The following is an 11929-nucleotide window of genomic DNA, read 5'->3' as shown; positions in this document are numbered from 1 at the left end:
TGGACAACCGACGGGTTGCCCAACCCAAAGCCATACGAATGAAAAATGGATAAAGCCCCATGCTAAATGAGTCTAAACTTGAAGTGTTGTTTTTCTTTTCACAATGCGGTACGAGCCCACATAAAAAGCCGAAGGAAAATGAATCATAGATTGGGCAAGAGAGAGTTTTTTCTCACTTTGTTTTAGGCTCAATAGCGCATTGTGCATAAGCCAGAGACATGTAGAACTTGCTTGCATTTGTTGGACATTTTTTTTAGAAAGTTTCAACCTATGACATCTACTCTTGATGATAAAGAACTATCATCAGACTAAGACACTAATCGATTTTTGGTGCAACTAATAAAATGTTCCAACGGTAAAATATTCCAATAGTAAAATTAGATAGAACTAAATAAACCTCTAGCTGTTAATTATTTTATAAATTAAGGAGAGTGTTTACATCTCCAAAATCATCATCCATAGGATTTATCAAGAAAAAGTCTTCCAATATAACAACACTAGGGAAAAATTCTATAGTAACAAATACATTATAGTCTTCATTGGTAAATGAATAAACAAACACTATGGGGTCCATTATAGGAAATAATGGAGACAGCTTTGGATGAGATGAGGGGAGAGAAAGAGATTCTAGCTAGCACAACAAGATCACTATCATACTAGGGTATGCTCATGGAGATAATATATGTAGTGAGTAGTGAGAGTTATTTTGGTAGTTATGAGTTTCTTTCATCTTCCAGCAGAGAAGTAAGGTCAAATAATGTAACAAACTGAGAATGAGAGGCATTTTGCTCACCAGTAGAGGATTTCCAGCAGTTGACCATCTCTCCTGCTGTGTTCAAGGATCTGGAGCTTTAGGTGATGACTGAAGTATTGGTTCTTGAGCCTCTCTCAGGACTCTCATAGATTCATCAAGTTCAAGCTGAACTTGTTGCATCCCTTATAACATCTCCAAGAGGAAAGAGAATCGTTGGTCAGAACTCTCTTGGTTGACTTCAGGTTGTTCATCTTGTATAGCTGGGCTATGATGGCTCTGTGTTACTAGAGGGTTGTTGTTTTGAGTCCCTTCTTGCCAGCTGTTTTATAGCCTAGTGGGCACAGTGAATCCTTGTCTTCAGCAAACTCACTAGAGGAGTTGCCAAAATAGCATTTGGGCTTTTTTGTAAAATGTTGCCAAAATAGCATTTGAGTTTTTTGTAAATTTTTTGAGATTTTGTGAAAAATATTGCCGTGTAGCAACGGGTTTTGTAAAGAGTGTCGTGTAGTAACGAGTTTTGTAAAGAGTGTCGTGTAGTAACGAGTTTTGTAAAGAGCATTACGTAACAACGGGCTTTGTAAAGAGTGTCGTATAGCAATGGGCTTTGTAAAGGAGTTTATTGGGCTTTTTGGGTTTTGTCCACAAAATAGATGAGTTTTGGGCTTTTATAGAGATGGTATAATTTCGTGGCCCAATTTTGGTAATGGTATGAGAAGTATTTGTGTGGGCCTAAGTTGGGTAATATGTGGGAAGTATTTGTGAGAGTCCAAAATAATTTATGGGGCTTGCATGGGTATTTTTGGTGAGTTGATAATTGAAATTAGGACATGAAAAATTGTACCTCAAAAGTTTTTAAGAGTTACCCAAGCTTTTTGACCCCACAAGAAGAAGTGTTCAAAAATCTTCAAATACCACACTATTCCCCCGTAATATCAATCATGAACCGCTTGTTTAATACAAAATTTTTAGAAACATGGTCAATTTTTTGTTGTTAATGTATTATGATGGGCCTAAGTGAGGCAACAGTAGGGATATCCCAATTTTATGTATATATTAGATTTCTCATTTAAATTCAAACACATCCTTATATTAACAGATAAGACACAAATAATTTTCTTCAGTAACAATAAAATTCAAAACTACAAAATGTTTAAATACAATTAAGAAATAACACACTATACCCCTATGTTTAAGTAGAGATAAAACTAAATGACAATCTGGTAAAAATGTAACTCTAACTCCTACTAAAACATTGTCTAAAAAATAACTCAATTTTCCTGTTAATTTTCAAATTACTTTATCCACTTATAAATTAGATTTTCAAAAGAAAAATTATATATATAAAATAAAAAAACACAGTTTTTTATACAAAATAAGACTACTAAAAAAAAAAAGGCTTCATCTACCGTTAATTTTCAAATTATTTTATCAACTTATAAATTAAATTTTTAAAATAAAAATTATATATAAAAAGTAAAAAAAAACTGTTTTTCTACAAAATAGGACCACTAAAAAAAACCTTATCACACGTGCAAAAATACCCCTATATCTAAGTAGAGATAAAACTAAAGAATAATTTGGTAAAAATGCAACTCTAACTTTCATTAAAACATTGCTTAAAAAATAGGACTACTTTCAATTACTTTATCCACTTATCAATTAGCTTCTCAAAAAAAAAAAAAAAGATTTTAGTGGTCCTATTTTGTAAAAAAAAAACTTTGTTTATTTATTATATATATATATAATTTTTATTTTGAAAATATAATTTATAAGTAGATAAAGTAATTTAAAAATTAATTGAAGAGTGGTCATTTAGTTTAGTAGGAGTTATAGTTGCATTTTTACCAGATTATCCTTTAGTTTTGTCTCTACTTAAACATATGAGTGTAAGAGCATTTTTGAACTAAAAAAAATAAGGAAACCAAATAAGAGAAACCCGTTAAATAATAGTATAAATATAGATATAGATTAAGAAATGTACTTTTTATAAAAAAAAAGTGCTACTTTTACAACAAATCCCACTTAATAAGATGTTATTGGTTATAATTTAAATTCATAATTGAGATTAGTTCTTTGTCTCCCAATAAGGTAGTAACAATCTACTCTTTAGAATTTATTATAAAAATATTGTAAAAATGTTATTAATTGTATTATTTCTTTTTAAAAAAATTTAATTAAAATACTGCAACTAAAATTTATCTTATTTATTATTATTTTTTTTGCTAACAACTAAAATTTATCCTTATTGTGTTTATCAAAAAAGAAAAAGAAAAAGATTTATCCTTATTCAAATTCAAAAGATGTGAGTGGGAGGGTGTATGCGAAAATTTGCGTGCAGGTAGCAACATTTCTGAAACGGAGCGGATTTTGCTACGGGTCATGTGAGGTCCACTCAGAGTATAAATATCCTCAAAGAGTCTCAAATGCCCTTCATGTCAAAGCTGAACGTCACCTTTATACTCTGGGTAGTATCGTCATCATCGCACAAGACGATCAAATATACAACGCGCAAAACACTGAGAAGAATCCAAAAAAAGCGTCGAAATAGAAAACTGCTACTGTTGCTGAGTGCTCTGTATCTCCCATTCCTCTCCTCCTTTTTGACCGATCGCTCTTTCCCACTTCTCTCTGCTTTGCTCTCTTTCCCAGGTACCTAGTTCTAGTTCTTGTTCTTGTTCCTGGTTCATGGTTTTGTCTTCAATTTTCATTTATTTTTCTGGGTGTGTTTGTTCTTTTACTTTAGGCCATTTTTTGGGTCTTTGAAGAGTTTCATGTAAAAAGTAAATTGAAAGCTGTTGTTGTTGTTGTTTGGGGGGAAAAGGGTTTGTTTTTGCATGTGGGTTTTTTTGTATTGTTTATGTGCATTGTTCTAAAGTAGTAAGTTTTGTGATTGCAGATATACAAGTAGCCATGGAGAAAGGAGGTAAAGGGTTTTCTGCTTCTATGTATCTCCACCATTACCTGTTTTCAAATATAACTCTTTCTTTCTTGTATTTTCCTTCTATTTATTACTATACTTTTCATGGGCTACTTTTTATTTTTCATTAGGAGTATATGAAAATGTTGTATTTTTTTTATTTTTGTGTTTGCTTTTAAATTGGTATTTTGCATGTTAAACTTAAACCCACCTCAAAAAAGATGTAATAAAAACCTCATTTTTATGTTGGTTAACAGATGGACCGTATTGGAAGAGCGCATTGACATTGTTATAGTGGTTGATAGTGTAAATTTGAAGGTTGTAAAAAATCAAGGGACTGATTTAGAAGCAATTCTAGATTTAGAGGGTGTATACAGTATAGTGCCTAGAAAATCTCTGCCTGGTCATGGCATGCAGATATGATCCTTTCAAATGTTGTTTAGGCAAATGTTGGTAGTCCATGTTGGGAAATTTTATTTTTGGATGAGCAAAGAGTAATTGTATTAGTAAGAACTCAATAGTTTTACATTGATTTGGGATAGCAGTTTAACCGCTTTAAGTATACAGGTTATATATCCCAGTTGGAAAATTTTATTTATAAGTGAGATTATGATCACAAATTTAATGATATCTTGTTTGGAGTTTGTTTGATTTGGTTTCTTCGCTTTTCTTCTCTACTATATCTCAGTTCTTTTAAATTTGTGCTATTGCCCAAATGGTATTGGTAGGAGTTGGGACTCTGGTTAACTGCATATACCAGTCAGACCAATCAAGCTGAAATATGTGCAATAGTACTTATACATATCTACATTCCTGTTTCTTTCTTTCCTCCTAAGCTGCGCTGAACCTTTGTTTAGAACTTGCAATGTTTTGAATACACACTTTTTTTTTTTTTTTTGATGTGTAAATTCGTGGGTGTAGCACCCTTGAGATCAAAGGGAAAGGAAGATAAGTTGAAAGGGAAGGATGACAGCTCAACAAAGCCAAAGAGTACAAGGAAAGTTCAGTTCAATTTTGAAGGTTAATGTTTTCTTCTCTTCCTTTAGCGAATATACTTATCTTCTTAATCTTGAATGGTTGGTTGAGGGAAACTTATCCATATTCTTTAATCCTCTCTAATGGGTGGTCTTGCTTTTATAGGTTCACCTGAATATAAAACTAGTTCTTTACCAAAATCTTTAGGGAAGGATGACACTCCGTTTCCAAAAGGTCCAATTTTCTTTATTTATTTATTTTTTGGTTATTGCCTGTTTGTGTTGATTTTACCTTTCTCTGCACAATCTATGATTGATTTCCTCTTTTGTTGATTTCCCTTGAATGAGCTTCTCTTCTTCTTGTTCTTTTTATTTTTTAAATAAATTTTCAGGCTATTCAGGCAAAGGAGGGGGAAAAGGAGACAAAATTGCTAATGGTGGAAGGAGCACAGTCTCTAAAGAACCACAACCACTGGAGCTTAAAGTTGAGCAGGGTGGGTACTTGGAAGTATGCTTTTGGTTTAAAGGCATTATATTTATTATTTTATTGAGATGAGGAAAAATTTGGCCTCTTTATGTGTTTGAATGTTTTACTTGTTAATACTGTAGATTTTATGGTTGTATACTATGGATTTTTTTTCCTGGTTTTGGAGAACTTATTTCTAGACTTATCTCTTAAGCGGGGGATGTCCTTTGAATTTTGTTAACTCCATGTTGTCACTTATCTATGGTGGCATATGCAGATCTACCAGAGAATGTCAAATGCATGATGGATTGTGAAGCTTTAGATATTTTACAAGGAATCCAGGATCAGCTGCCCATATTATCAAAAGATCCAGAATTTAGACTCCCTGTGTGAGGGACAAATTTTATGATTTTTTTATTGAATAGAAATTTAATACATTAAGTGTTATAACATGTCGTTTGTTTCCAGACCATTTGACAAGGGACTGCAGTATGCCAAAAGGGGCGTCCATTATGCAAATCCCCAGGCTGTTAGACAAGTTCTTGAGTATCCTTGAACTTCATTTTAAACAATTTTTTTTTTTCAATAATTTTTTCGTTCTTTAGATTTGCTTTGTGTGTGTGTGTGTGTGTGTGTGTGTGTGTGTTGACCGATCACTGCTTCCTTTGTGGCATTTATTTATATCACCCATCAGCTGTTGATTTCTTAACCAGAAGAAGGGATCTCACAAAATATGGTGTCTCCAATAGCGAGGTTTAAATCTCAACTTTAGTCACTTAAATCTTAAAAGTCTTGCAGCACTCTTATTTTAAACTTTTGGACTGCAGATATGCGTGATTGCTAATGTTTGTCCAGAGTCTGATGAGGAAGTTTTTTCTCTGGTCCCATCCTTGAAGGTACGAGATGCATGGGTTTGTGATTGCCTGTCATGCTGGTGTTGCTTACTATTTTATTTCTAGTTCTATGCTTGGGAAAGGTTGTTTATGTTTGATAAGTAAAAAAGTAGAAAATAGGCAAAAATCGTGCTCACTCTATATAACTGCAGAGGTAAAGATGATATCTTTTGAGCCACTGATATTTTGCAAATTAGTATGAATAAGCCAAATTGGTGCTCAGTATTAATGACCATAGATGTGGAACTGATGCTTGTTGTGCCACCCATTATTTTAAATGTGAAGGCATAAGACAAAATGTTAATATTTCCTGACTTTGGGGCTTAATATTCATGCCATTCCCTTAATCCCTTTTGAATGACTAATGAGTGAAAATTTTCAGTTGATATGTTGTTGTCATAATATAAATGTGTGTTACGCTTTTCAGCAACTTACGATTCAATTGTTAGTTCCCTAGGGAAGCATCTGGTATTGCAATTGAAACACTTACTGGATTTCTACGGCTATGCTGTTTACTCTATTTATTTATTTATTTTTTAAATTTTTATAAAGCTTCTTTGGGGCTTTTTCATTTTTGGGGTGGGGAGGAGCTATAGACCCAATTTATAGTGCTAAATTTAACAACTCATGAGACTTTGTATAACCAACCCGGTTTATGGTTATGTTAACTTGTGTTGTGGTTGTAAAGCTACCATTTGAGGTGACAACTTCTGTAGTTGCTTCTTATTTCAGTCATTAGAAGATTATTCACTACATTTTTCCTCACAGGCTAAGAGAAGCAAGCTTAGGGAGCCCCTCAAAGGTATATTAAGTGAGCTAGCAAAGCTTAAAGAGTCTGCTAACTTAGAAAGTCAACACAAGCAGGAAAGTCTACACAAGTGGGGAGATCAACACAAGGGGGAAGATCAACACATGAAGGAAAGTCAACACGAGGGGGAAGATCAACACTTGGAGGAAAGTCAACACGTGGGGGAAGATCAACACCTGGAGGAAAGTCAAAGCAAGGGGGAAGATCAACACTTGGAGGAAATTCAACACACGGAGGAAGTTCAACACACTGAAGAAGATCAACACAAGGGGGAAGATCAACACATGGAAGATGGTCAACACAAGGGGGAAGATCAACACTTGGATGAAAGTCAACACAAGGGGGAAGATCAACCCTTGGAGAAAAGTAAACACAAGGGAAAAGATCAACACTTGGTGGAAAGTCAACACAAGGGGGAAGATCAAAACTTGGTGGAAATTCAACACAAGGGGGAAGATCAACACTTGGACGAAAGTCAACACAAGGGGGAAAATCAACACATGGAGGAGGGTCAAAACAAGTGGGAAAATCTGCACTTGGAGGAAAGTCGATACAAGGGGGAAGATCAACACATGGAGGGTCAAAACAAGGGGGAAGATCTACACATGGAGGAAAGTCAACACAAGGAGGAAAGTGCACATCAGGATTCCTACCTGACATCTAGCAAAGCTTAAGTAAAGCCCACACAATTGACATTCCTTGTTAAATTTTCGTTTAGCTGCTTAAGCTGTGATGTGTTTTAGCTGCCTTTCGCTATAGGGTACTTATTGGAATAAATTTGGTGCAGGTAATGCTGTGAGCCTGGCAGTTGTGGATGGCTAATGTGATTGAGTTAGCTTTGCAGAGCTTAGAAGACCAGCAAAGTACCTGCCATCCCTTCTGTAACATGCACTCTTAGTCTTGGTACATGTACAACTTTTTCCACCCATTTTAACTTAGAGATGAAATGGGAATCCTTTTTTATGTAAGTATTATACTCTAGTGACAATCCATGTGATTTGTTCCTCAAAACTGTTCATTGAAAGGTTTGTCATAACTGTGGTAGCTTTGTGGTATGTGTTTTCTGACATAATATGAGCCAGCTAGTAGCAAGCCAAACTGAACTTAGGAGGTGAAGTGTTTCTGGCCTTCTAGGTTTCTCATTGGCTGTGTGCCAATGCGTTCACAAAATGGGATGTCCCTCCCTCCTAGTAGCTGTTTTATGGTTTTGCAAAAAACACAATCCTATCTCATGTAAGAAAGTGGACTACAGATGCAAAGTGATGTCGTTAATTCTAGTGACCTTATGCTTTCTTACCTGGTTAGAATTTTTATTGGTGATTATTTTAGAGACTTGCCTTGAAACATTGACACACTCTTGGATGAAAAAGTCCTATATTTGTTAGATGTCAACAATTAGAGCATGGTTTGTGCGGAGGATTACAGGCTAAAAGAGAAACACAACCTGAAAAATATGATCAGGTAGGATCAAAAAGTTTCAAGGCTTTTAGCTCGATGCACTTCTTCTTCCCATGATAATGAGTGGAGGATAAGGTAGTGGGTTAGCAATTTGGAGAAGGTTTTGTAAATAGATGTGGTTATAACTTATGACACTTGAAAAAAGCTGTATAATGTTTTCTAAATAAATTTTGTTCCGAATGTTAATATATATTTTTTGTTCTAAATAGTCATATAACAGTACTCTCATTTACAACACGAAAGATTCTTGGTTTGTGATTTTTATGGTTTTTCACTGCTAGCTCCCATTTTAAAGACGGAATTCTGTCTAAAAGCTTTTTTTTTTTTTTTTTCTGTTGACCATACTATAAGTTTTTGATTGATCAAAGGTTTTTGTCATATGAAGCTCCGAAAAATGCAAGAAAATGATTTCCACATAAACGAACCCAACGTAAGTTTGGGATCTCTAGACATAACTTTGGCCTAGGCATTTATCAAATTCAACCCCAAAAAAATCAATAGTAAAATAATTAACAATATAAAAGAATAGAGAATGCATTAGAATAATGATTAAGGGTTTAAATTAACCATTTCCTAACAGTTTAAACTTTATGAAAAATTAATAATTTATCATGGTATTAACCATTAAGTGTTTAAATTTACAGTTTTCTAACCATTTAAATTTTTTGGATAAATAATAAATTATCATGGTATTGAGGAAAAAGGCTTGGAAGATTATGATTTCTAAGTTCAAATTCTTTTAAATTTTTGGAATAATAAAAAGTAATTTATCAAAAATACAAAAAAAGGACAACGAAAGAAGAGAAAAAGACAAAGAAAAGAACATAGTACTATATGAAACACGATTGAGGCAAAAATACAATAAGGTATTGTCAAGGTCTTTGTAGCTTCTTTTAGTATTTCAAACGAAAATATGTCAAGTTTAAATCTTTATTTCTATAAGCTACGTATTTACCAACCAAGAAATTCAATGAGGCTTGTTATGCAAGCAGTACTCCAAGAAGCAATATCTCATTACTTTGATGACTTTTGGTTTGCTTTTGTTACGAGCACTGACAAAAAAGAGAAAAGTAGAAAGAAAAATACTCTCTGGACCTACCAAAATCCTTTTGTCTGCTCACCTCCATTTTGATGGGAAACGAAGAAGAACACCAAGAGGAAGTTAAGGAATCAAAAGAAGTCCATGATGATGATGACAACAGTGACACAGAAGATGAAGATGAAGAAGAAGAAGCAGAGATTTGGAAGAAACACTACTCATCGAAGCAAAGAATATTGTTGGTTGGAGAGGGAGACTTTTCTTTCTCTCTGTGCTTAGCCAGAGCTTTTGGCTCTGCCCACAACATAGTTGCCACTTCTCTCGATACTCAAGGTACGTAAAAAAACATTTTTGGACATTTTATGAAATGGGTTTTGGATAAATAGTCATTTTATGTGAGTATTGATTACTACTTTTTACTTTTTTTGTTGTGTATGATGATGATGATGATGATGATGATGATCAGAGGATATAGCAAGGAAGTACAGTAATGGTATAGGGAATGTTAGGGAGCTGGAAGAGAGAGGTTGCTTAGTATTGTATAAAGTTGATGCAAAGCAGATGAGCCAGCACTACTTCCTCAAGACTCAGAGATTTGATAGGATCGTCTACAATTTACCTCATGTTGGATTTCTCTATCGTGAGAGTAGCTACTGCCAGATCCAGTTATGTTATGTTTCCCTTATATTCCTTTTCTATTCTCCCCTCTCCTTTTTTTTATTTAAGTTTTCTTCTATATTTTATTTCCTTAGTTTTATAGACTATATGATCTATTAGCTGAATGGAGTTTATTTCCTCAGTGTTAGCTGTCATCTATTAACTAGTTTGAATCTCTTAATTAGTTTGATCTCTTATTCCTCTCCCTTGGGATAAAAATAATTGAGGTGGTTTCTTGTGTAACAATTGCATACATCATTCCTCTCATATGGAGTGGTATAAATCCAAAAATTCACTTATCAAAATATAGGATTGTTATGTATTAGCAATACTTCATCAATCAAGGATGACATAGACACAACACTAGGAGACTAAGTCCGAGAAGAAATGAAAGTCTTTTTTATTATGCCCACATTTAACAAAATATATTCAGAACAATACCTTTGATGATGATTTCATTTTCAACTCTTTCGGTAACTGCATTGGGCAGACTAGTTGTAATGCAGCATCTAATATTGTTAACAAGCTTCCAAAATGAAATAACAGATTTTGATAAACACATCATATAAGAAAAGAAATCTCAATACATTTTGCAAAACCTAAGTATAAAGACATAAGGGTAGAATTCAGCAAAACCAAACCTTTCTTTCTCTTCTTCTCAGTGAGACTTCTTCTGTTTGAATGCACATTTAATAGTTTTCATGGTGCTAATGATGATGATGTACATGTAGATTTTGTTTTTGAAGTACTCTTAAGTTGAATTTTTGGTTGACAGAATGAAAAAAAATACAAACTGATGTGATTTTGATGGCACTGAAATAGGTTGAACAAGAGATTGGTAAAGGGATTTTTGAAGAATGCTAAAGTTCTCCTACAAAAAGAAGGGGAGATTCACGTTACTCACAAGGAGGGTGACCCTTACAACAAATGGGATTTAGTTAGGAAAGCAGAGAAGATAGGCCTCGTTTTGCATGATGTTGTGCCCTTCTGCAAGGATGATTATCCTGGTTATTGCAATAAGAGAGCCCATGGTAGCTCTTCCGATGCTGAGTTCCACCTTGGGGATTGCAGTACTTATAAGTTCCGGTTCAATCACTCCACTTAGTTTGTTTAGAATGGCTTGTTAAAATTGTACATTTTATTGAATCACGTCTGCAACATCAGAAACTTGGACCGTGTAGAAGTGTCAATGTTCTCTTCATGGACTTGTTTAGAACTAATGTTTATGAATATTAGAGGATGCCTTTCAATGGAAACTGAGCTCTTCTGATGATGCTCAGTTTCACTTTGGGGATTCCAGTACTTAAAAGTTCTGGTTCAATCACTCCCTTATAAGTTCTGATTCAATCACTCCCCTTAGTTTGTTTAGAATGGCTTGTTAAAAATGTACATTTTATTGGATCGTGTCTGCAACATCAAAAGGCTTGGACTTTTTAGAAGTGTCAATGTTCTCTTTCTGGACTTTGTCACTTATTTAGAAATAATGTTTGTGAATATTAGGATTTTCCCTTCAATAGAATTGAAAGAGTGAATTTCTCTTTCGGTTGAAACTTGAAACCACAAATCATTAGTTTGGAGGAACCAATCAACGATTTTTAACACTGATGGTATAATTATTATTATTTTTAGAATTATGTGCAAAGAGTGATGATCCAAGATATGCGCATTGTGATAAGAACAGTTGGTATACTTCCCACCTTTCATATATTTGCCCTTGTTGAGGGATGGATATTATGTCGCGTGGTGTACTTCCTTCACAACTTTGAATGGAGAACATGGAACTTCTTGTATTTCTTATGCTATTGTCTTGTCCCTAAATACGTCTTTGAATGGTCCAATGAACCTTAAAAATAGACGCACTAGCGTGCACCTTGCTCATCCAGCAAATGTGCATTCAGCTTTTGACATCTTTATTTGCTGGATGAGCTGTTTTAATTATTTGCTTTCATTTGTTTTAAAATGT

The 11929-nt window shown here is 34.1% G+C and overlaps 2 protein-coding genes across 2 annotated transcripts; both read left to right on the top strand.

Moving 5' to 3' along the window:
• The first annotated feature begins 3253 nt into the window (after window positions 1–3253).
• LOC142636624 (uncharacterized) lies at window positions 3254–7823 on the top strand. Its single transcript, XM_075810900.1, has 11 exons — window positions 3254–3403; window positions 3651–3677; window positions 4593–4691; window positions 4812–4880; window positions 5038–5139; window positions 5389–5500; window positions 5580–5657; window positions 5831–5864; window positions 5939–6007; window positions 6773–7486; window positions 7600–7823. Exons 2-10 carry the CDS (start codon window positions 3665–3667, stop codon window positions 7484–7486), a joined length of 1290 nt encoding a protein of 429 aa, XP_075667015.1. The 5' UTR covers window positions 3254–3403; window positions 3651–3664; the 3' UTR covers window positions 7600–7823.
• A 1400-nt stretch (window positions 7824–9223) lies between these two features.
• Window positions 9224–11566, top strand: LOC142634123 (uncharacterized protein At4g26485-like). Its single transcript, XM_075808402.1, has 3 exons — window positions 9224–9642; window positions 9776–9974; window positions 10789–11566. The coding sequence occupies exons 1-3, from the start codon at window positions 9402–9404 to the stop codon at window positions 11069–11071; spliced, it is 723 nt and encodes a 240-aa protein (XP_075664517.1). The 5' UTR covers window positions 9224–9401; the 3' UTR covers window positions 11072–11566.
• The last annotated feature ends 363 nt before the right edge of the window (window positions 11567–11929 follow it).

Source organism: Castanea sativa, chromosome 5, assembly GCF_040712315.1.
Source record: "Castanea sativa cultivar Marrone di Chiusa Pesio chromosome 5, ASM4071231v1".
Lineage (NCBI taxonomy): Eukaryota > Viridiplantae > Streptophyta > Magnoliopsida > Fagales > Fagaceae > Castanea > Castanea sativa.
This window is presented reverse-complemented; position numbering and strand designations above follow the sequence as displayed.